The sequence below is a fragment of the Elephas maximus genome, chromosome 9 (genome assembly GCF_024166365.1).
Source record: "Elephas maximus indicus isolate mEleMax1 chromosome 9, mEleMax1 primary haplotype, whole genome shotgun sequence".
In the NCBI taxonomy this organism is placed as follows: domain Eukaryota; kingdom Metazoa; phylum Chordata; class Mammalia; order Proboscidea; family Elephantidae; genus Elephas; species Elephas maximus.
The window spans coordinates 86078001-86104258 of record NC_064827.1 but is presented as its reverse complement, the minus strand read 5'-3'; the positions used below and the strand labels follow the sequence as shown (position 1 = coordinate 86104258).

The 26258-nt window shown below is 40.8% G+C and overlaps 1 protein-coding gene across 10 annotated transcripts in view; it reads left to right on the top strand.

Moving 5' to 3' along the window:
- The window catches only part of TRPM3 (transient receptor potential cation channel subfamily M member 3), a 625242-nt gene that overhangs the window by 332541 nt on the left and 266443 nt on the right, over positions 1 to 26258 (top strand). For 5 of the 10 annotated variants that reach the window (XM_049895506.1, XM_049895505.1, XM_049895504.1 and 2 more), the window contains exon 7: positions 16075 to 16149. The exons of the other annotated variants lie outside the window; for them this stretch is intronic. In XM_049895506.1, coding sequence (XP_049751463.1) covers positions 16075 to 16149 — 75 coding nt within the window. The remainder of the gene's footprint in view (positions 1 to 16074; positions 16150 to 26258) is intronic. 10 annotated transcript variants of the gene reach the window in all.

The window sequence follows — 26258 nt, the reverse complement described above, 5'->3', positions numbered from 1 at the left end:
GATGATGATGAGCCAGATGCAGTATCTAGAGCAAGCGAGCTTTTTCAGAACATCTCTCTCTCTCTCTCTATATATATAAATAGGATGCAGGCCACACCCCCAAGGAAACTACCTTTTTGATTGATTGGGTGCTCACATTAGATCACAAAATGGGAGATGACTACATCATTACGTAACTGCCAAATTATTACATAACTGCCAAAGCACTGAGAATCATAGCTCAGCAAAGTTGACATACAACCTTAACAATCACAGTACATCTCTTGTCTACTTGGCACCTGTACACATCTACTTAAACCATATACAATTTCTAAATAAAGACAATTATAAAGTGATACTTGTGCCTAATATGATACAACTAACATGCATACAACTGAAAACACACTAGCCCTGTTTACATCGTATATTTTGTAAGTGAAGAAAACAAATATATTTGATACACGCATACAAAGAAGAAATATTCAGAACAATTACAGTCCTCATTTTTGCAACTGGTCACATGATTGTAGCTGGTATTTAGAACTACCTTCTTCCACTACTCATTCCTTATTTCCTTTACCCTCAGCAAGCGCTTCAGCTGGTTGTGGTTCTTCGCCTGGTGGGGTGACCCAAACCTTCATTCCTGAAGGATCTGGGCTGTGTTGGAATTGGGTTGCTGTGGTTTTCCATTGACTTTAATCACAGTGCGTGGTAGTACTAAAAGGATCTCCTGTGTTCCAGACGTACTCCTGATCTCCGTTATGTAGTATCAGTTCAGTTTCCCTTTGGTAATCAGGATCAATAACACGAGACATATGGTAACTTCTTTCATTGCCTGTTGATCCAGAGTCATGAGGAGCCCAAAGAAGCTGGGTGGCTTTCTTAACTTCCAGTTCAGTGGAATTCATGTTGTGTCTCCAGGTGGGAATATTGCTCCCTTTGGAACCAAGACTTGTAGTCCTGCAGAGCACAGGGTCGCAGAGACAGGAAGCAAAAATTTTGCCAGTGGGTCACTAGGGGTAATAATGCTGAGTGGTACTATTCGCATTTCCACCCCTTGGTTCCTAGACTCGTGAATCCCGGCTATGAGAGAAACGGCACCATATGTTGGGTACCTATACAGCCTCCTGGAGAATATGGCCCTAACCCTGCAAAGTATTGCCACCTAGCTGGTGCAGTATTTGTGTCTTTAAAAAGCTATTCCATCATGCTATCAAGACACCTGCTTTGGGATGCTGGGGAACATAGTAAGACCAATGAATTCCATGAGCATATGTCCCTAGCCTTACTTCATTTGCTGTGAAGCAAGTCCCTTGATCCAAGGTGATGCTGTGTGGGATACTATGACAATGAATAAAGCATTCTGTGAGCCCACAGATGGTAGTTTTGGCAGAAGCATTGCATGTGGGGAAGGCAAATCCATATCCACAGTGTCTATCCCAGTAAGAATGAAATGCAGCCCTTTCCATTATGGAAACAGTCCATTGTAATCAACCTACCACCAGGTTGCTGGCTGATCACCTCAAGGAATAGTGCCATATTGGGGACTCAGTGTTGGTCTCTGCTACTGGTAGATTGGGCCCTCATAAGTGGCTGTAGCCAAGTCAGCCTTAGTAAGTGGAAATCCATGTTGTTGGGCCCGTGCACAACCTGGGTTTGGTTTTTGGCTATATCGGTTCCATTACTATAAGAAATAAGGCTTTCTTTCAGGGAACAAGTGGCCACTTTGAGGTCTTTTATGTGGTGCTTGAGCTGTGACTCTGAAGTCCTGAGCTCATCTCTTTCTTTCAGGACCAACCAACCAGCTTCCCTATACTTCTCATTCTGACAAAATTGTAGAAAAGTTTCAAACATGCAATTACCCAGAGCCTCACTTCTCAACAATACTTGATCTGTTGGTGGTGATATTTTGTATATTAATATTGCCACCTCACATCATGGATTAGCAGTGTCCTCTTTATTGTTGGAGGCAGAGTCATCAATGACATTAAGACTATCAGACTTGAGAACCAATTTAGAAAACTCATCCTTACATTTTTGTTTCTCTAGAACCATTCCCAGTACCAAACGTCTAAGGTTTGGTTCTCTAGAGAAGCAAAATCAGTGAAGCATATATATATAGAGAGAGAGAGAGATTTATCTCAAGGAAATGGCTGATGCGGTTGTAGAGGCTAGCAAGTCCCAAGTCCGTGGGTCAGGAATCAGGCTGGAGGCTTCTCCTGACTCACATAGATACAGAGGCTGATCAACCCAAGATCAGTAGGCAATATGGCACCTGTACCACTGGCTTAATTTCCAAGAACTGGAAGTCAGATGACGATGAGCCGGATGCAGGACCTAGAGCAAATGAGCTTTGTCAAAACATCCATGTATATATATTGGATGCAGGCCCCACCCCCATGAAAACTCCCTTTTCAACTGATTGGCTGCTCACATCAGATTACACAGTGGAGGATGACTACATCATTACATAATTGCCAAGCTACATCATATCTGCCAAACCACTGAGAATCATGGCCTAGCCACGTTGACGCCAACCTTAACCATTACACCATACATGAGAAGAAACCTTAATAGTATTTTCCTTAACCTCAGTAGCAGAATTTTACAATTCCTTCAAAAATGAAAATTAAGAACTACATTATTGCATGTTACAACTCATCTAAAAAAATTTGACAATCACCTTCTCTTGTTCAAAATTTATCCAGCTGGCCAAAAACCATTTAAAGCATGCATTCGGTCCCAATTCTCAAAAGGAAGTTTAAAAAACCAGTTGCCATCGAGTCAGCCCCAATGCATGGTGACCACTGTGTGTGTCAGAGTGGAACTGTGCTCCACTGGGTTTTCAATGGCTGATTTTTTAGACTGGCTTCTGAGGTGCCTCTGGGTAGACTCAAACCTCTAACCTTTTGGTTAGCAGCCAAGTCATTAACTGTATGCACCTAGGAGGAGAAAAAAAATGCAATCGTGACTATTTTTAAGAGCTTGAATGGCGAAGTTTTTTAGAGAAGGCTTTGCCTGTTACCCATGGTATAGGCTGAAAGTGGCAGGCAGACCTACGAGTCCAGACTGTGGCTCTATGATGTTGGGCAAATAACTGTATTTCTCTTAGACTTTGTTTCTGTATCTATGAACTAGGATAACAATGCGTCACAGCGCTATGATTATTAAATGAGTCAATATATGAAAGGATTCTAGCAAGTGGCAGTTCAAAATCACTGCCTTCTTGGATAGTAAAGTGTTTCCTACTAGGAAACCACGTACTGTGTTCATACAGCCTGGCTGCCATAGGTCCCAACCTGAGACCCAGACCTTCTCATTGCAAGTCTGTCAGAGGCCAGGGTCTTCTTCAGAACACCTTTGCCACAAATTGTAACCCAGCTCTGTTTGTTAAGAAGAAGCCATGTATCCCTTTTGGAGCCCCTGGGTGGTGCAAACAGTAACGTACTCTGCTGCTAACTGGAAGGTTGGAGGTTTAAGTCTACCCAGAGGTACCTCAGAAGAAAGAGCTGGTGATCTACTTCCAAAAACTCAGCCATTGAAAACCTTATGGAGCACAGTTCTACTCTGGCACACTTGTCATCAGGAGTCAGAACTGACTCAACAGCAGCTGGTTATGTATCCTTTTAGTTACAGAAAAGGCCCAAAGGGAAACAAACTCAAAATTGTATTCTGGCAAGTGTCATCAAGTCTTTATTAACATTACTTGCTGAACAGTAGTTAATTTCTTGATCATTGCAGCAATAACCAGAAAAGACGATTTATTATAGCTACATTATTGAAAATATATTCTAAACTGTAATTACCCCTCCTGCCTAAGTAAGCAGAATATAATAGAGACAATTTGAGCTTTCTTTAGAGATGTGAGCTACTTCAGTGCTTCGGAGTAATCATGGCGAATGGCAGCTAGGATCGTTGAGCGCTCTATTTGTTGAAGGCATCAGAATGGGCAGAATGTAAATAGGCCCAGAATGTTTCATAAAAGCTTAGATTTGGGCCAATATAGTTTTTTTTTTTTTTTCCTTGTATTTTATCATTTTATTCAAAAAGGAGATTGGAGGCAGAGAAGAGAAACCTCTTTGGGCTCCATCTGATTAAGGTGTCCTTTCTGTTTGAATATTAGGTTTGGCTGAAGCAAACATTTATTTGGATTGCGTATGTAATTATGTTCCGAACATCAACTTTGACATAGGAAAATTTCATTATATTTCATTATGAGGCTAAGAAGTTCTTACTTTACAATCTCCACACTTTAAAGTGAAATCCGTGTCAGACAAAATCTAGTCTAAGGGATTATTTTCCACAGCAGACCTTATTTGTTGTTAGTTGCTGTCAAGTCAGCTTCAACTCATGGCAACCTTATTTATTACAGTACACTGCCCTGTCCTGCACCATCTTCACTGTCTTTGATATGTTTGAGACCATTGTTGTGGCTATTGTGTTAATCTGTTTCATCAAGGGTTTCCTTCATTTTTGCTGACCTTCCTCAACTTTATCAAATGTGATGTGTTTTTCTAGCAATCGGTCTTTCCTGATAATGTGTCCAAAGTGAGCAAGACAAAGTCTTACTATCCTCATGGACTGTACAGATACATGTATATTGTAATATTAATTGATGGGAAAGGCTGAGTAGTTTTAGATTTCCCTAGCCCATGCTTTTGCTACTTTAGAGGTTTTCTAGAAGGAGAATTTGATGCTCTTCTCTTTCCTTGTTCCGGAGTTATGTCTGACATTTGTGTGTAGCCTCATCTGACGCGGCCACCTAGAGTACTTTCCTCCAAAGCAGCAGATTAAAATAGGTTTGGCATTTCTAAGTAAACAAGTAGCAGAAATGACTGCAGAATTCATAAAACAATCAAATTTGGTATTTGAGGATATCGTTATTTAGAGCTCTCTGGAAAAAAACAATATGCGTTTTATTACTCAGTCTTTAAGCTAACATATCTTTTCACATATGATTGTGTGCTTACTCATACAAACTAACTAAAATAATAAGAATTACAATAATGCCCCCAGTAGTGCAGAGGAGCCCTGGTGGCAATAAAGAGCTGTAGCTGCTAACCAAAAGGTCAGCAGGTCAAGTCCACCAGCTGCTCCTTGGAAACCCTATGGGGCAGTTCTACTCTGTCCTATAAGGTTGCTATGAGTCGGAATTGACTCTATGGCAATGGCTTTGGTTTTTTAGCAGTACAGGACGTCATCCCTAATAAGTTTTCTTTATTGTTGGGAGCAAATATTCCCCCTCTTCACTGAGGTGTATGTACTGTGAATACCATTAACACACCAGTTCACAAAGTGAATCAATGCTGGCAAACTCCAATTAGTTACGGGAGATTTTATTTTGAAAAGCTCATCTCTGAGAGGTGACATACACCAATTTAAGACATTTTGTTTCAGCGAAATTTCCATAATCACCAGTAAGTGCTCATGATGGCACACATTTATATCCTGGTTTCTCTACCACAGGGTTTTTTTGTTTGTTTGTTTTTTCCTAAACAAAGCTGCAGTAGTGCTCACCTGGGTTGTCACTGCCTCCTCTCAGAGGCATTTAAAAATATGAGTGGGGATCTGGGGTTGTCATAATTTCTGGTGGTTATTAATGACATTAGAGCAAAACATCCTGCAACGTGCTGGACAGTCTGGCCTGAAGCATTGCGTGGCCTAAATGCCAATAGCAATCTCGGGAAAGCCTACTCAGCGAATGCTAATAATTATTGAGTTTTCTGGGGTTTTGTTTGTTTTTAAATCTAGTAGCTCCCCCCGCCCAGCTCCATTCAGCAGGACCACACACTTCCAAGATGGTCTGTCTGAGTTTAAAGACACACACGTAGAAGAACAAACACTAGATGCAAAATATTTAACAACCCATATAGACTTCCTGGTGGCGCAGTGGTTAAGAACTTGGCTGCTAACCAAAAGGTTGGCAGTTCAAATCTACCAGCTGCTCCTTGGAAACCCATGAGGCAGTTCTACTCTGTGCTATGGAGTTGCTATGAATCAGAATCGATTCAACAATAGATTTGGTTTTATGGGTTTTATATAGACGCCAGTATCCTAAATCCATGGTAACCAAAAGTCTGGGGCTGTCTAGTCAGTTCCGACTCCTGGCAGCCCCTGGTATGTCAGAGTAGAACTGTGCTCTACAACGTTTTCGGTGGCTGATTTAGCAGCAGAGCGTCAGGCCTTTCTTACAAGGCGCCTCTGGGGAGACTAGAACCAACAATCTTTTGGTTAGCATTGAGCACGTTAACTGTTTGCACCACCCAGGGAGTCCAAATCCACAGTACAGGCTGAATATCAACCCTGTTGGTGCAGTGGTTAAGCACTCAGCTGCTGACCCAAATGTCAGAGGTTTGAACCTACCAGCTGCTGAATGGGAAAAAGATTTGGCAGTCTGCTTCAGGAAAGATTTATAGCCTTGGAAACCCTATGGGGCAGTTCTACGCTGTCCAAAAGGGGCACTATCAGTCAGAATTGACTCAATGGCAACAGGTTTGGTTTTTACCTCCTTTAGATCCTCGTATTAGTTGCTATTGGGAAGTTCTTCCTTCTATCTATTTGCATTAAATCTTAAACCTGTGCTTTCCTGGGAGATAACTAAAGCCATCATACATGTTAGTGTTCTCAGTGTACACTCACTCTCACTGATCAACATGGTTACGTTCCAAGGACCAGGTCGTTACATGAAATTCGAGAGTCAGGCCTGGAATGTGCACGACCAGCGGACCCCCTACCCCCACCATGCCTTTCCCACTACCACAGAGCCTGCAGGGGTTAGGGGTTGTCCGCTGCCTTCGCACATATCCCAAGTATCACCTTCCTGTTCCACTGGCCCCTGAGACGGGCCTCAGTGGCTTGCAGGCAGCTGGGCCTGGCAGAGGTGGCAGAAAGGCCTCTTTGGAAGAAGGGACTTCTGAACCCCCTGACTGACTCCTGCAGCCTGTGCTGCCGCAGCCTGGCTACCCTGCCTCCTGCATGCCACCCATTTGTTCCTCACTCACCACAGGCCTGGCCTGGCTCCTCAGTCTGACCTGGGTAATACTAACCACTCCCTCTCACAAATCTCACCCTCCATCCCCCTCCTCTCCCTCTGGCCTCGCGCCTGCTTGTTAATGTGCAAAATACTCCTCGGGTGGTGGATTTTTTACTGTTGTCCTAAATGTGAAATGTCGGATAAGCAGATAGTCAATAAGTGAGGAGTAGGTGTATTTAAAAACTGTGAGAGGACTCGAATTGACCTTTTGGCCATAATGGCTCTAAAGAAGCTGTTATTTGTTTGAAGAGACACACCAACCTGCTTAACAAGCAGAACTAATACATGAAGTAAATCACATCGGAGTTTCTAATTCAGCGCACCAGCTCTTAGCACTGCTGCTTTGTATGTTTCAGGCTCAGTGATTCCAGAAATGTGCTCAGTGCTGGGTGGTTTCCTGTCAGCATCCATGATGCTCACAGAAGCCATACAGGCCATAGTTATTAGCTGACTTGGGGGTAGGGGCAAGGGTCCAGAAATCCAGTTGATCTACCTGTAGACCCCTGGAGAGCCTGCTCACTAGAATGCATTGTCCAGGGAATATTTTAACAAGTTTTTATTCTAATAGAACTATGATTTGTTGAAATACTCATTTGTGCTCGCCTGGCAACTGAAAGGTCGGTGATTTCAACCCCCCAGCAGCACCATGGAAGAAATGTCCTGGCTATCTGCTTCCGTAAAGATTACAGCCCCAAAAAACCCTATGGAGCAGTTCTATTCAGTAACACATTGGGTTGCTATGAGTTGGAACTGACTTGATGGCACAAGATAACAACATTAGAATAAAGTTAGAAATTGAATACAAATCAAACTATAAAGTTATAGTTTAAAAACTACTGGGAATTATTTTAGAAATAAGGGTGCAGAGAAATAGTATAAATCTTGAATGAATGAGTAGGTTAATGAATTAAAAATGCCATAAAGCAATGCTTTTCAAAAATTTACCTTCATATCTAGTATAATTCTCTTGTTTCCCTGGACTGTAGTTATCTTATACATATTAGTATTTTTATATTATTATCCCTAGAAATTTGAAATAGACGATCTCAAGAGTACTTTTGACGTCCTCAATATAGTTGCCAGCCCAGCCTGAAAGAAATTTAAGCAGGGTGACCCAGTTATATTATTATAAGAAATGTGTGAGGGTAAGGATTTTAAAAAATCCAAAAATGTTTTAACAATGGCGGCATCGTTGAATCATTGAAGTAAGCATACAGCTTCCTGGGAGGCTACTTTAAAGGGTTATAGTCATTTTTATAAACACAAATGATATATCATAGATACTACATCTATTTTTTTTTTTACATCTATTACATATTTTTATTCTGATTGCGATAGCTGAATCCATCTCCTTTTTTTAAATTCATATCAGATACAGATAGGCCAGGCCTTGGGTGTTCAGAAATAACACAGACAGGGAGGCAGCTAGCAAGAGGGAGGTATAAGATATGAAAACTTCTATAGAGTTTTCCATTTTGGAGTAGCTTGGATGTCTGTGTATTAAGAGATGAGAGTTGGCATATCGTTAGGTCCCTTGCCCATGGCCAAGACTGCAAATTTAGCGTGACACTTTTTGCCACAGGGCCTTGCTATATAGCTCAGAACCACTTTATGTTCGAATACAGTTTCTGCTGCTGCAACAATTACTCAAAATAATGGATGTTTAATGAGACAGAAGTTTATGGTGGCCTCACCATGTTGAGGACTCGGGTTCCTTCCATCTTGCGCTCTGCCATCCCTGTTTCCTCACCATCATGTCCACCATCCAGGCAGAGGGAACTGGGAAAGAGGAGCAAAGGGAAGGCAGAACTCTTCGCTTTGAAGGCACACTGAGGAAGTTACACACATCATTTTTCCTTGCATTCTATGTGCCAGTATTTGGTCACACCAATTAAAGAAAGATTAGGAAATATAGTCTTTATCCTGGGCAAACACGTTGTTGTTAGGTGCTGTCAAGTCTATTCCGACTCGCAGCAACCCCGTATGACAGAGTAGAACTGTTCTGTAGGGTTTTCTTGGCTGTATTCTTTACGGAAGCAGATTGCCAGGTTTTTCTCCTGTGGCACCAGCTAAAAGTCTACTATGCTGAAAGAAGGGGAAAATAGACATCAGGGGACAGCTACTGAGTTTTGTATACCTTTTCAACATTGCACTCTAGGTGGTCATTAATTGGGTGAAGTGGTTCATGAGATGAATCTGCCATTCAGAAAAAAAGATACACCTATATGTCCCAACGTGCTCATTGGGAAGCCTGGCCTATAAGTAGCGTCTGCCTTTTAGAATTTTCTCCTATTAACTTTTTAGTGGTAGGTATTTTTTTTTTTTTTATTTGAAAGGTCTCACACTGGCTCTGGAAATTATAATTTCCATTTGAAATCATATTGAGAAAGGCTACCTAAAATTATATAGATTGTTTTAGGTCATTCTGGTTTAGTTAGCTTTTTGAATTAACTAACCAAAACAGACTCCCATCACCTCAAAATAATTTCATATGCTCTGCTACCCAGAATGCATGTGCGTTCCATAACGGATCCTTTACCATATATTTTGTGACACCAAAAAAACCCCACCAAAACCAGTGCCTTCGAGTCGATTCCAACTCATAGCGACCCTATAGAACAGAGTAGAACTGCCCCATAGAGTTTCCAAGGAGCGCCTGGCAGATTCGAACTGCTGACCCTTTGGTTAGCAGCCATAACACTTAACCACTAGGCCACCACAGTTTCCTTTTGTGACACATCATTTGGTAAATCCATGTTAAAATGTTAAATAGGACAGATTCTGTGTTTTTTAGGACACTTTACAATTGATAGTGATGTTTCAAAGATAAATCCAGGAAGATAATGCTCGTGTTACCTACATATGAATTAATCTTGCTAACAGGCAGTAGAATGGAGGTTGATTGACCTATCAAACCTGAGGAGGAAGGTTATACCTGGACATTACCCTATTGGGGAAAAAGGACAAGAGACCAGTTTTAGGGATCAAGAATTGCCCATCCTGACTCGGTTGAGGAAATGTTTGAGGAGACTCTGATGAGTACAAGAACACATGAGGAATTTAAAGCCTTCTCTTACCAATTACCCAATTTAACATTCGGGGAATCCCTGGTGATGCGATGGTTAAGCAGTCAAACCCATAGTGCACTCCTCCAGAGAGAGATGTGGCAGCCTGCTTCCATAAAGACTATAACCTCAGAAACTCTATGGGACAGTTCTACTCTGTCCTGCAGGGTCACTATGACTCAGGATTGACTGGAGGGCAACAAGTATACTTTAATTAGAAGGAGCCTGAGTGGCACAAGCAATTTGCTGCGAACTTAAATGTTGGCAGTTCAAACCCATCCAGCAGGTCTGCAGTAAAAAAGGCCTGGCTATCTGCTTCCACAAAGAGTGCAGCCAAGGAAACTCATGGAGCAGTTCTACTTTGTAACACATGGGATAGCCATGAGTTGAGGGCAGACTCAATGGCAGCTAACAACGAACTTTAATAACCCATAAATGATAACTAACAAGATACAGCCAGTGTTGAAGACGCTTGAAGCCTTAGGAATGCCAGGAAATAATTGGAAGTTCTTGTTGACACTGACAGTTATAAAAAGATTAATTAGTAGAGTTGCCCTTAATAGGGAATTGGGTCACCTTGCTTTAGAGATCCAGATATTGACCCAACCCTAGTTAGTTTTTCTTTTGATTTCAGCCTGTGTTAGTCAATAAAACCTAAAAGGTAAATCTACAGACAGTAGGGTTTAACTTGTATCTTGGTAAGTGAATAAAGCCTAGGAATATCTGTTGTCTTACAGACCTAACAAAACCACAGGCAGGAGCTTTGAAGATAAACATTGCCTTTCCTCTCTGGATACTCTATCTATAGAACAACTTCTTTGTTTTGTTTCTGGCTTACCTCATATCTTTCCCCTTCATCTTTCTATAATGCCAAACTCAGAGCTATTGTGACTTTTCTATTCACACAAGCACAGTTTCTGTAGAAAATAGATTAAATGTTAAGACAAATGGTAATCCAAAGAAAATATTCACAGCAATGTCAAAGGGCCGATTTTTGTAATGTACAAAGAGCCTCTAGAAATCAAAAAGGAAAACGTGGAAAGTCCTCTTGGAAAATGGGCAAAAATATCACCAACGGGAAGATCATGGGGAAGAAAATACAAATGCTCAACTTTACTCATAATTGTAATAGATGTACATTGAGACAATGAGTTTTTTTTTAAGTTATCAGATTGGCAAAAACCAGTTTAAAACATATACTGTCAATAAATGTATAAGGAGATATATGCTTCTACAGTTCTGGTGGGCATGTCCATACGGGCAACCAGATTTGGAAGACAATTTGGCTACCCACCTCAAAATTTAAATGTGCATATCCTTTGACCCTGTAATTGAGTTCTAGGAATTTTTTCTACACATATTTATTGCAACATTATTTACAAGAATAAAAAAAATTGAAATACCCCAAAGATTCATCAATAAGGGCTCATGTGGAAAGATATCCAAGGGCATTTTTTCCTTCTCTTAAGTTAAAGGCCTGTTGTACTGTCGTACAAGAGTAAGTTTAATATAATCACATTTATATTTTTTAAACTGTGTGTGTGTGTATACATACACACACACGTAAACCTATAAAATATTTGAAAGGACACAAGTAAGACAATTATTAACGACACCTCTGGGGAGTGAGATTCCAGGTAGGGAAGGAAGGTGCTTTAGTTATCTAGTGCTGCTCTAACAGACATACCACAAGCGGATGGCTTCAACAACCAAAAGTTATCCTCTCACAGTCTAGTACACCAGAAGTCCAAATTCACAGCTTCAGCTCCGGAGGAAGATTTTCTCTCTCTGTCAGTTCTGGAGGAAAGTCCTTGTTATCAATCCCCTGGACTAGGAGCTTCTCAGCACAGGGACTCTGGGTCCAAAGGACATGCTCTTTTCCTGGCACTACTTTCTTGCTGTTATGAGGTGCCCCTTCTCTGCTCATGTCTCTCTTTTACATCTCAAAATAGGTCGACTTAAGACAAACCTAATCTTGTAGATTGAGTCCTGCCTCATTAACGTTATAGAGGCAGGATCCACAACACATAGGAAAATCACATCAGATGACAAAATGGTAGATAATCTCACAATACTGGGAATCATGGCCTAGCCAAGTTGACAGATATTTTTGGGGGGACACAATTCAATCCATTTCAGAAGGAAAGAAAAAGACAGAAAACCTGTGGAAGTAGCAGCCTATCCATGTAATGTAGGAGTTAGAAACCTTCCTCCCTTAGGTGTTTATCACCCTTGAGATGTGGCTGGAGCCAGCCCGGCTGTGTTTAGCAGGCGTTGATTTCTCTTGCTCCCTCACTGACAATCCTTCAGTCTCTGCAAGAGGAAAGAGCCAAGTCATGAAATCAAAGGGAAGAGAGACTGGTGAAGGAATCTACACCAACCACACTATTGAGAAAAATATTCTCAAATCACATATAAAGAATGTGTACAAAAATTATCAGAGCAACTTAATAGATTCACCTTTAATAAGGTTGAAATCAGAACCAAAATTACCTTACCTCTTTGGAGTTGATGGATGACAAGGCAGCCAAAATTCATTCCTGGTCCTTGGCCACAACCAGATATCCTGTTTATAATGGAGATACTGAAAATGCCCTACCTGTGATTCCCACCATGACTAGAATTGTTCCTTTTTCCCTTCATCACGTTCCTGGACACCCCTAAGTCCAGCTCCCTTGTCCTAGGGTCCTACTCCCAGTCATGGTGCTGGCTCATCCCAAAGCTGTTCCCCGTTATCCTCACTGTGGAAAAAGTGGCTTCCATACACTCTTTACTCAACTATACTCTTAAGATGCTTTGTATGGAGGCAAAATGAATGTCATAAGTAAGCCCTGCAGTTTGTCAAAATGTGGCAAAAAAGAGAACTCAAAATATCAGTCATTTCAAATAAATGGTGATCGCTCTCTGTTATATTTCCCCCAAGAAATACTTCCCTTAGGCTCATTTCTCTACTCGTATTTGCTTGCACACCTATGAAACATAAGACACTATAGGGATTGCAAAATAAATAAGGCATGACTGTGCACTTGAAGAACTTAGAGTCTTGTAAATAAGTTAACAATAACCCATTGCTGTCGAGTCGATTCCAACTCATAGAGACCCTATAGGACAGAGTAGAATTGCCCCACAGCCAATCTCTTAACCACTGTGCCACCAGGGCTCCAAAATAACTAGTGTTTATCAAACACAATTCTAAACACTTTACAAGTAATAACTGGTTTAATTACCACAACAATCCTATGGCATGCGTGCCATTACTATTCCCATTTACCAATAATAAGGAAACTGGGGCACCCAGAGAGATCAAAGAATAGGTCCAAAGTCAGCATGTGGTGGACCTAAGAATTCCGCCTCTGAGTCCATGCTTCAACCACTATGCTCCACAGCCTCTCAGTATACAGAGTTACATTATAAAACAGGAAATATTAAATTCCTTTAATGATACAAAGTACAACAGGAATCTAGACAGAGAATGTTTCCGGGTGGGATGGTCCTGGGGGTACCTCTCAGAGGTGTTTTAAGAAAGATTTCGGTAGGTGGAATGGGGCAGGGGATTGCCAGCCACGTAGGTAAAAGCTCCTAACGCTCAGACTGTGATTCAACTGAATTTATTTTGCTTTCATTAAATTGTTTCTCCTCTTCTATTTGCATAAACAGAATTTAAGCTGCAAGCAGGAATAAATGCTATATGTGAATTAGGATTAGTTTTTCAGGAAATCATCAAGATCATAAGGAAATGTATACATGTTTCATTGTTTTGCTGACTCCCTTTAATAGGGAGATAGTAAGGCAGAATAGAATGACAGAAAGGGCAGTGTATTGCATCTCCTTCCGTTGCATTCTTTTTGCAGATGAGAAAGCCCATTTTGCAAAGCTCAAGGTCCTGCCTAAATTTATATAGTTAATTAACCTGGAACTCTAATCTCCCTGTTTGCTCTTCTTTGCCATGCGTCATGTTAGTTGTAGGGGGAGCGGGAGGTACTTCTCAAATAAGAAAAGGTTCCATGAACCTGAGCATGAACCTCATTGCAATGTCAAGTCCTTAGACCTTTATTCCCCCATTTTCCCTTTTGAGACCATTTTCTCTACTGTGCCCTGAAAGTCAGTTCAGGAAATATCAGGGCAAATTAGGGGCACAGCCCACAGATACCTCATATCCAAACATTTCTGTTCTTAACTATGCCATCAATCTTACCCTGGTTGATCTTCACTAAAGTACCATTTTAACTTTTGGTAATTAGGGTTTGGTAAGTGCAAAAAAAAAAAAAAAAAGAAGTAAATAGAAAATGCCAGTGTGCTGTTACCTCTGCAGGAAAGATGCAGTGAAGCCAGTCTTGTGCTTACTTCCGTCAACAAATGCTTATGCTACATTTCCGGGGCCATGGCGTGGGGAGGTTGTATTGTCATCTGTTTGAAGCTTTGCTCATACTGTTTAGCAAATGGTCTAATTGCTCTACACAGTGATAGAGAGGCCTGGGGAGTGTGTGCTCACAAGCTGAATTTATGTTCTCAGGAATGTGCTAATTAGTTATTTTCTAGAAAAATATATAGTAGTTACTCTTGGTTTATTATTTTGCAAACTACTGAGACTCCAGGGAAACCAACCCTTACATTTTGTACTTCAAGGGATATTGCTTTGTGTTTTGCCAATGAGTACATTCTAATGAAAAGGCAGTCCTGCCAGGTTATGGGCACTGAGGAATTACCAAAAGACTTCCCATGAAAAATGGGGTGAGACCCTACCATGCCTCTCAGCAACCAGCTACCCCCCACCTCCCAACTATTGTCACCAGCTGCAGCTGCTCTAGAAGTCTGGCTTGATCCTAAGAAGCTAAGGTCACAGACCTAATATAAACAGGATAAATGTTGCTTCTAAGGAATAAAGAGCAAGCAGAAGCTTAGCTGCCCATGGGCTTCTCTGAGGTCTAGATTTGAGCCATGTAGCCTAAGACAAACTTAGTCAGTTAGCAACTCCAGAGACACGGTATTACCCTTAAATTTATCTCCTGGCTTAGGGTAGGATAGCCAACTGGGTAGGAAATTTATTATACCGAAATGGCTTTGATAACTGTCTTGGGTGGGAGGAATATATATATCCATGTAAATATAGAGTCCCTGGGTGGCACAACTGATTAAGCACTCAACTACTAGCCAAAAGATTGACATTTCTAACCCACCCAGATGCACCGCAGGAGAAAGACCTGGTGATCTCTTCTGAAAAATCAGCCATTGAAAATCCCATGGAACACAGCTCTACTGTAACACACAGGGGGCCACCATGAGTCAGAATCAACTCGAGGGCATCTAACAACAACAATAACAATAGATACAGATACATCTTCTTGACCAAGAAAAGGGAAAGGGAGGGAAACATGGGGATCAATTCAGTAAATAATATAATGTTATACATGTCAAGTGACATGTTGGCATTTGTTTCAATTCCTCTTTAAAAAGAAAAAAAAAGTAAATTAGCCTGTGAAGATGTAGTTCTTTTATGCCAAAAGTAGCTAGTCACCTAAGATTAGGGCACTTGTTTCTCCAGAAATCTGAAAAATGTTTTATAAAGGGAGGCGGAGTGTCTAGATCCGATCCTATCCCGGAAGACACAAAATTGAAAGATGAATACTTATGATTATAATTAATATAACATCTCTCAAGTACTTACTAAGTGCTAAGCATTGTAAGAAACACTTAACATGGGTTAGCTCATTTAATCCTTTCACCACAGCAGCAGTTGTTCACACCGAAACAGAATCAGGAAGGGCGCTTGTCCAGCAAAGGGAATGTTGGTTGTAAAGACCCACTTAATTTAAGGAGTGATGAGACAAGTCAGAGCTGGTACAAAAGGCTGTTTGGCACTTTGCATAGGTCTGAATGTGCCACTTGGCTTGCCGTCATTTGTATATATTTACATAAATTGGATGATCGGGCTGCATTAATAAAATGTATATCCGACCACTGAGTTGTAGAAATTTCAAAGATTTTATTTTTTGACAGGATGCCTGCCGTTTTTCTCTCTTGACTCCCGCTTGTTTTATTCATTATGGGGTAGTTGCCAATTAGACCCAATTGGTAAGTATAATTAATGGACAACTTGAATCTCCGTTTAATTGCCAACCAAGAAAATTAACCATAGGAACACTCATTTCCTTTAAAAATTTCTAACAATATCCCTCTCTATGATCACTGCCTATCTCAAACTCTTCTAAGACATACATGTACTTCAGAGATTAGTTATTCCCTGCTTTTTGTTTTTTAATCATCTAAAGATTAATCATCTAAAGATTAATCTAAAGATTAATCATCTACTAATCTTCTAAAGATTTTTTTTTTAAAGACACATGAGTCCCTGAGTGGCTGAAAGGTTAAATGCTGGACCACTAATCTAAAGGTTGGTGGTTCATACCTACCCAGAGGCACCTCAGCAGTAAGGCCTGGCAATCTGCTTCCAAAAGGCCATGGCCTGGAAGACTCCAAGTGTGGTTCTACTCTGCATACTTACAGTCACCATGAGTCAGAATTGACTCAACAGCAACTAACAACAACAAAGACACCATATAGGACAGGGTGGCAGTATTATTAGGACGGAAGAAAACGAGCATTTATTGACATCCTAGTATGTTCCGCACACTATGCGAGGCATTCTTATAATATTTTCTCTTTTAATACTCACAAAACCTTTCAAGGTGGGGATTGTTATCTTCCTTCTTTAAAATTGATAAAATAGTTACTCAGAGAGGTTACACCTTTGTCTTAAATCCAGTTAGTGGCACAACCAGGTGCAAACTGAGGCTGATGTGTTCCAAAACCCTTGCTCTTTCCACCCCAAAGACAGAACAATTATTCCATTCAAAAAGAGGTTCCCCTAAAAGTTTATTACCTTGGAAGGCTTGGGGTCATTAATTCTTTCAATAACTATTTGAGCATTAACTCTGTGCCCGACATGGGTTGAGCATCAGTATGGTTGCAATTAGTCATGAGCAGAACTTTGAGCAGAAGATGGTGGATACGGGCCAGATGGTGGAAGAACAACATGAGAAGGGTGTAGGACAGGGCGATGGAGTGGAGGTGGGGCTGGAAGCGAGCAGAGGACCCTCTGATCGTGTACCCATGGCTACAGTCTTTCTTCATGTGACTCGTGGACTTCCCTTTGTCATCCTATGCCTGAGAATATATGAAGGAGGCTGGGAAGGCAAAGGGACGTTCAATTGTCATCTCTGGCATCTTTTTGATCATTGCACCATCATCGAATGCATTGGGATAACCATGACATGATACTTTCCATCATTGAGTCCATAACTGTACCACAGATAGATAACAATTCTAAACATTAAATGTCACAGAAGAACTTCATCCAGGGAGCCGTGGAAATGAGAAGATAAGTTGTACTCCCAGAGACTAACAGCCCCAAGTTCAAACCACCTGACTTCAAAGGCAAGTTAAGCTTCCTCTGGGCAGGTTACATCTCATTGCTCTGTAGATGCTCTAACCTGTTCAGCTCTATCATCCAGACCCTCTATTAAATACAAGAAAGATCTTACTGCCTGCAGATTCAATCAATTAAATAAAAGACCTCCCCAAATACAAATACCTAACTCATGACCAGCAACTTTGGACTGTGAATGACTTGCCATTTTTCAGATGGTCTCAACGCAACGTGTTCAAAGTTTTCTCTGCCTTTTAAAGGATCTTCTCTGGGGATTATTCTGTTTCAGTAGATTATATGAAGAAGATAGCACAGTCTAGCCCCCTACCCTTTCCTCATCTTAGGAAATGGTCTGACATAGGTTGGCTGTGTCACCAACATGGTTGTTAATGAAACAGTCACCTTGACCACCAAAACAACAATGGAGCCAGAAGAATAACTTTGGGGAAGCAGAACACATTTTAGTGAAAATCTGTGTTTTGGCATTTGCCCGTCTCGTTGATCTGATCCATTTTCCCATTCAAGGTGTGAGCTCTCTTTTTTAGGAAAGAGCTTTTCCTATCTTGGGATACTTATTCTGGGACTAGGGCAGTTTCTGAAAATGAGTCTCAATAGGAGAACTGTCCAACATGCTGTTAAGATCCCTTAAATCCTTTCATATGCAAGGAAGAATGCTAGATCTCTTTCAGATTAAAAAGACATGGGTTGCAAAGGTCTGACTAGAATTTCATTCTCAAAGTCAGCAAAGTTTACTGTCCCTGACTGGCTGGATCTAATAGTCTCGTATCACAATGACGTAGACCTTCTTGACATGACCCAATCTCTTTTCTATTTCACTGCTAATAAACAGAGCCTCCATTATCTTTTCCTCTTGTTTTTCTAGCTTCCTCTCTTGTCACAACACCATGTGGACCTTATTGTGGTCCACCCATTCCAAGCTACTTGCAGTCTTTTTAAATATGTCCTTTCAGATGTGTTTTTGTCCCTTTTTGACATCTGCTGAAATTCCATCTTCTACTCACCTGTAAACCTGCACTCCCTCCAAATCTCAACTCAAAATTCTCCTCTATAAAGATCCCCCCATCCCACTCCCTTGCTATACTTCTAGGTCCAGTTACTCACTACATCCTCCATGTACCGTCATAAAAAAAAAAAAAAAAAAATAGCTCTACGTATTTTGGTAGAGTGACTACTTGTCTTTGCCTTGCCTCTCTGCATCATTCCCCACCATCTGTAGATTGTGAGCTCCTGGTGAGCAGGGCCTGTGTCTTATTTTTGTCATCCTGCAAGCCTAGCACAGCACCTGGCACATACATGTAGGTGCCCCAAAATTTTTATTGTAAACATCAATAATTCATTTTTTTTGGCCTTACTTTTAGGTCTTATTTCCATAATAACATAGAAATGTAATAGAAGAGCTTAGGTATTAAAAGCTATGACAAAAAGCCAGATGATAAAACAATAATTATATGGAAATACTGAGAGGACAAAAATAAAAAGGAACATGTACAGGCAAAGACCATCAGCCATACCTGTGTCAGGGGCATGAAAGAAATTTGATTGTGCTCCTGTTGAATCATTATTGTTGTTAAATAATTTCCATCTTATGAATTTAGAGTCTAAGGATTTTTTTTTTTTTGTAGCAGACATCCTATTCATTTATACAGAAAAGAGATAACTATCAATTTTTCTCCACTTATTTAAAATGATAATTGCCCATGGCTGCTTTTCAGTCTAGATTGGAATCAATTCATCCAGTAGCTATGCCTAGCTAACTTTAGAAAGTTTGACAAACATAAAATAACTGGGAAAACTGGTACTGACTCAGTCCTGTTTTGCCATAATCAACAATTTTACAGTGGGATATATTTAGAAAAAAATGACTCTGGGGGGTCTTAATGAAAAGTGAGCTGAGGTTTTAATTTGTCTAAGATGGTTAAGGCTGGGGAATTTATCATAGGACTGTTCAAAGTCCCCTTCTAGCATGTATAAGCCACCGAAGCTAAAGCATGTAAAAGAGACCTCTAATTGGAATCAACTCGACAACAAGTGGGTCTTGGGCTTTCAATTCCTGTAAGCACGAGGAATGACTAGAAATAGTGTCCCGAGTTGTCACTAATAAAATTGTCACAGGTTTAAATGGAATAAAAAATCTTTTAACCTTGAATACCCACCTCAAGATCATTACCTGTGAGGAAAAATACATATTTTATGCCCTTGTTGTGCTTGTTGTTAGATACTATCGAGTCAGTTCTGACTCATAGTGACCCTATGCACAACAGAACAAAACATTGCCCAGTCCGGTGCCATCCTCACAATCATTGTTATGTTTGAGCCCATTGTTGGCAACCACTGTGTCAGTCCATCTCATTGAGGGTCTTCCTCTTTTACACTGACCCTCTACTTTCCCAAGCATGATGTCCTTCTTCAGGGACTGGTCCCTCCTGATAACATGTCCAAAGTACGTGAGATGAAGTGTTGCCATCCTTGCTTCTAAGAAGCATTCTGGCTGTGCTTCTTCCAAGACAGATTTGTTTGTTCTTCTGGCAGTCCATGGTATGTTCAGTATTCTTTGCCAACATTATAATTCAAAGGCATCAATTCTTCTTCGATCTTCCATATTCATTGTCCAGCTTTCACATACATATGAAGCAATTGAAAAGAGGTCTTTTGCAGCAGATTTACCCAGTACAATACATCCTTTGATTTCTTTGCTGCTTCCATGGGTATTGGTTGTGGATCCAAGTAAAACGAAATGCTTCACAACTTCAGTCTTTTCTCCTTTTATCATTGATGTTGCTTATGGTTCAGTTGTGAAGATTTTTGTTTTCTTTATGTTGACATGTAATCCATACTGAAGCCTGTAGTCTTTGATCTTCATTGGTAAGTGCTTCAAGTCCTCTTCGTTTTCTGCAAGCAAGGTTGTGTTATCCATATATTGCAGGTTGTTAATGAGTCTTCCTCCACTCCTGATGCTGTATTCTTCCTCATGTTGTCCGGCTTCTCAGATTATTTGCTCAGCAAACAGGTTGAATAAGTATGATGAAAGGATACAACCCTGATGTGCACTTCTTCTGATTTTAAACCACTCTGTATCTCCTTGTCTGTTCCAAGAACTGCCTCTTGGTCTTTCTATAAGTTCCATGTGAGCACAATTAAGTGTTCTGGAATTCCCATTCTTCACAATGTTATCCATAACTTATTATGGTCCACACAGTTGAATGCCTTTTCATAGTCAATAAAACTCATGTTAACATCTTTCTGGTATTCTCCGCTTTCAGCCAAGATCCACCTGATATCAGCAATGATATCTCTTATTCCACATCCTCTTCTGAATCCAGCTTGAATTTCTGGCAGTTCCCTGTCAATATACTGCTGCAACCGCTTTTGAATGATCTTCAGCAAAATGATATTGTTTGATAATTTTCACATTCTGTTGGGTCACATTTCTTTGGAATGGGCACAAATATGGATCTCTTTCAGTTGGTTGGCTGGGTAGCTGTCTTCCAAATTTCTTGGCATAGATGAATGAGCACTTCTGGTGTTGAATTCATTTACTGTTACATCTCAATTCCTGGAGCCTTGTTTTTCACCAATGCATTCAGTGTGGCTTGGACTTCTTCCTTCAGTACCATTGGTTCTTGATCATGTGCTAGCTCCTGAAATGGTTGAACGTTGACCAGTTCTTTTTGGTACAGGGTCTCTCTGTATTCCTTACATTTTCTTTTGATGCTTCCTGCCCTGTTCAATATTTTGCCCATACTGCAACTTGAATTTTTTCTTCAGTTCTTTCAGACTGAGAAATGCCAAGCATGTTCTTCCCTTTTGGTTTTCTAATTCCAGGTCTTTGTATATTTCTTTATAATACTTTGTCTTCTCAAGCTGCCCTTTAAAAATCTTCCGTTCAGCTCTTTTACTTCATCATTTCTTCTGTTCACTTTAGCTACTCTACATTCAAAAGCAAGTTTCAGAGTCTCTTCTGAAGAGACTTTGGTCTTTTCTTTCTTTCTTGTCTTTTTAATGACCTTTTGCTTTCTTCACGTATGATGTCCTTTGGCGTCATCCCACAACTAGTCTGGTCTTCAGTCATTAGTGTTCAGTGCATCAAATCTGTTCTTGAGATGGTCTCTAAATTCAGGTGGGATATACTCAAGGCCATACTTCAGCTCTCATGGATTTGTTTTAATTTTCTTTAGTTTCAACTTGAATTTGCATAGGAACAATTGATGATTTATTCTATGGTCTGTCCCTGGCCTTGTTCTGACAAATGATATTGAGCTTCTCCATAGTCTCTTTCCACAGGTGTAGTTGATTTGATTCCTGTGTATTCCATCCAGTGAGGTCCACATGTATAGTCGCCATTTATGTTGTTGAAAAAAAGGTATTTGCAATGAATAAGTCATTGGTCTTGCCAAATTCTGTCATGCAATCTCTGGCATTGTTTCTATCACCAAGGCCATATTTTCTAACTACCACTCCTTCTTCTTCATTTCCAACTTTCACATTCCAATCGCCAGTAATTATCAATGCATCTTGATTGCTTGTTTTATCAATTTCAGACTGCAAAAGTTGGTAAAAATCTTCAATTTCCTCATCTTTGGCATTAGTGGTTGGTACATAAATTTGAATAACAGTCATATCAACCAGTCTTCCTTGTAGATATATGGATATTATCCTATCACTGACAGTATTGTACTTCAAGACAGATCTCGAAATGTTCTTTTGACAATGAATGCAACAGCATCCCTCTTCAATTTATCATTCTTGGCATAGTAGACCATATGCTTGTTTGATTTAAAATGGCCAATACTGGTCCATTTCAGCTTACTAATGCCTAAGATATCGATCTTTTTGCAATCCATTTCAGTTTTGATGACTTTCAGTTTTCCTAGATTCATACTTCATCCATTGCATGGTCTGATTTTTTAATGGATGTTTGCAGCTGTTTCTTCTCATTTTGAGTCATACCACATCAACAAATTAAGATCCTGAAAGCTTGACTCCATCCACATCACTAAGGGCAACTCTACTTTGAGGAGGCCGCTTTTGCCCAGTTATATTGTGAGTGCCTTCCAACCTGTGGGGCTCATCTTCCAGCAGTGTATCAGGCAGTGTTCTGCTGCTATTTATGAGGTTTTCACTGGCCAATTTTTTTTTTTTTTAGAAGTAGATTGTCAGGTCCTTCTTCCTAGTCTGTCTTAGTCTGGAGGCTCCACTGAAACCTGTCCACCCTGGGTGACCCTCTGGTATTTGAAATACCAGTGGCATAGCTTCCAGCGACACACAAGCTACCAGAGTACAACAAACTGACACATGAGTAGAGGATTTTATGCCCTCCTACTGGTCAAATCAAATCCACCAGCTGCTCTTTAGAAACTCTATGGGGCAGTTCTACTGTCCTAGAGGGTCGCTATGAGTCAAAATCAACTCGACAGCAATGGATTTGGTTCTTGGGGGGATTTACAGGTCAAATAGGCAGCCCTTCCCCTCCCCGAATAGGCTATCCCTGTCCTGTGTGGAGGCCAGATTTCAAAAGCTATGCAAAGAGTTCCGTACACCACAACCCAGCAGGCAAACACCAAACTAAACTACAGGCAGAGGAATCAAAAACTCTTTTGGCTAAAGAGCCTTGGCATCCCTCGGTCCACATGGGATTCTGTGGGCAGTTCCTGCTGGAATGAGGCAGCATAAAAACACTGGCACACTTTGCTAAAACAGGGAGATGAGGACCGAAGAGTCAGCTGTTCTGGTCATCAAACAAACCTGAGCTGAACCCTTCCTCATTACCAGCATTTCCCCCACCCAGAGGGAGAACACATGAAGTGAACCCTAACTCTGGTGCAGATCAGAATTTACTATGAATTCATGGAGGAGATTAGGAAGAAAGCGATAATTAAACATGGCGTACCCACATGAAGAGCTTGGGTAGAAGTAGAAAGTTTTTTATTTCCATATTTAACTTGTTTTCTTGGTATGCATGTAGCAGGATTTATTTTATTCCATTTATTTTTTTCCAATATTCAAGTAATAAGAAGTGTTGTAGTGAGTGTAAATTATTAGTCATAAACTTAGGTATGTAGGAAATATCACATTTCCTTAATTCAAATAAATCCAATCCCATTCCATCTAGTTTTTGAAAAAGTCAATCTTTATTAGGTTGGTGTCTCTCTCTCTGTTTGTCTATACCTCTGTCTCTCCATCTCATGTTTACAAGAAACCTGGAATATAGGAAAAGGCCTTTTAACTTCCCTCAGTCAAGGTTACCTCTGATATGTTAATTACCCATGCCCACATGGTTCCTTGTAGATGGGCAACTCTAGTAGACCTGTGCCAACTAAAACCAGTGGGATCTTTGCTGTAGGTGCATTTATCCCCAGGTTCAGCATGCGAAGGTATATGTCACAGCAGTTCCCCTCAGACAAAGTGCCTGTTGCAGCCCCCGTCTTTATGTGGCTTATATTTAGGTAGAAGGATCCAGAAAGTAAATATGATAATTAAAATATGTAGTGTATTGGATAGTGGCAAGTACTGGGGCGAGAAATAAAGCAGAGAATGTAGAAAGGGGGATATAGAAAAGGGGTTGCATTGTTTAGGTAGAGCTGTGGGAAGGCTTCACTGAAAAGGTGACATTTGAGTACAGACTTGGAGGAAGTGAGGGAGCAAGTTGTATGAATATCTTGGGGAACAGTAGTTCTAAGAGAAGGAACAGCAATAAAAACATTCTATGGCTAGAGTGTGGCCAATATGTTTGAAGAGAATCTCAGAGACCTGTGTGGCCATGGTGAAATGAACAATGAGGAGAGTAGTGGAAATGAAACCAGAGAGGGAACAAAGGGCTGGATCCAGTAAAGAACTGCAAGGACTTTGACTTCATTTTGTATGAAATGGAGAGCTTGGAGAGTTTTCAGTACAGGAATAATCTCATAGGTTTCAACAGGATAGCTTTATCTACTGCATTGAGAGTAGCCTAATGGGAAGCAGAGGTGAAGGTCAAGACACCAGTTAAGAGACTCATGTAATAATCCAGGCAAAAGCTGATGGTGGCGTAGACTAGTGGTAGTAGTAGCCCAGGTGGTGAGAAATAGGTTCTGGCTATAATTTGAAGGTAGAGTAGGCAAGATTTCACAAATACCATCAAGAGAGCTGTCCTAGGGCAACCTCTCCTTTCCATATTTTTACTACCAGCTCTGGCCAGCAATGTAAACCTCTCCTGAGAAAAGACAGCCCAATGGGCCCTTTTTGAAATGAGGAGAGGGCAAAACAAATAGGAAATAAAATCTAAATTAATAACTCAATGAATAACCCTGCTACACAGAAAAGCACCAAGTGGAGAATATACTAAATACAGATAGGTAACTGATAGTAGAGCAGCAAAACCCACACACTGCTGAAATAGGGTAAAGTGGTAGTCTCTTCATTTTTAAGTAGTCCCAGGTAGGTGGCTCTTGGGGTTGGATTGCAAGAAGAGTGCGTATCTTCCTGTCAGGGCAATGATATATCGATCACATACACCTAAAATGGGTGCTAGTTCTTGGCTTATAAACTAGGTTTCTAACTTGGTTAGTTCCTCATTGATCACAGGCATACTCAGGCTTGGTAAATCAACAGATGTTGCCTAATATGAATCATTTTTACCACGTTAGTTAGACCCAGGGGTTGGCAAATGACAGCCCAGGAGCCAAATCCAGCCTGCCATCTGTTTTTGTAAATAAAGGTTTATTGGAACATAGCCATGATCATTCATTTCCATATTGTCTATGTCTGCTCTAGCGCTACAACAGCAAAGCTGAGTAGTTGCAGCAGAGACCATCTGGCCTGCAAAGCTGGAAATATTTACCGTCTGGCCCTTTATAGAAGTTTGGTGATACCTGGTTTAGACTTTAAAATATACTTCTAGAAACATTGCTCGTGGATGTTTCAGCCCCACTCCATTGGCTTTCACCTTAATTTGCACATTTTAGATTTCACTCCCTCTCACAGGCAAAAGTCACCTCTCCAAACAGCTCCATGCTACGGCAGTGATCCTCCAAGTATGGTCCCAGGGTAAATAGCAACAGCATCACCTTGGAACTTATTAGGAATGCATGTGCTCAGGTCCTAGCCTACATCTGTAGTTAGCTTGTTGTTAACAACAAATCAGCCCCGACTCATGGCAACCCCATGCCCAATGGTATCAGACAATTGTGATTCATAGTTTTCGTTGGGTGATTTTCAGAAGTAGATCATGAGACCTTTCTTCCTAGTCCATCTTAGTGGGGAAGCCCCACTCAAACCTGTCCAGCCTCAGAGCAACATGCAAGCCTCCACTGGAAAACAGGAGTGGTGGTTGCGCTTGAGGTGCACTGGCCGGGAATTGAACTCTGGTCTCCCACGTGGAAAGTAAGAATTCTACCACTGAAGCACCACTGCCCTCTACTTCACATCTGCTGAATCAAAAACTCTGGGGGTGGAACCCAGCAATCTGTATTTTAGCAAACTCTCCAGGTGATTCTGATGTGTGCTAAAGCTATTGTTCTAGAGCAGACATGGATAAGAAGAGCTGATAACTTAAAATGGGGATTTCTGTGCACCCCTTCATGTGGTAACTTTCCATGCACAAATGAGTTCTTTGCACATTAAAATCAGAGTTTTAAGAGCAGTCCTTAAAGTGCCACTTTCTCGTGTATATTAGGGTAGCCCACTTTCTAGCATAATGGCATTAGCACTTACTGCGGTCAAATAGATTCTTGGTGGCAACACTAGGAAGACGCCCAGT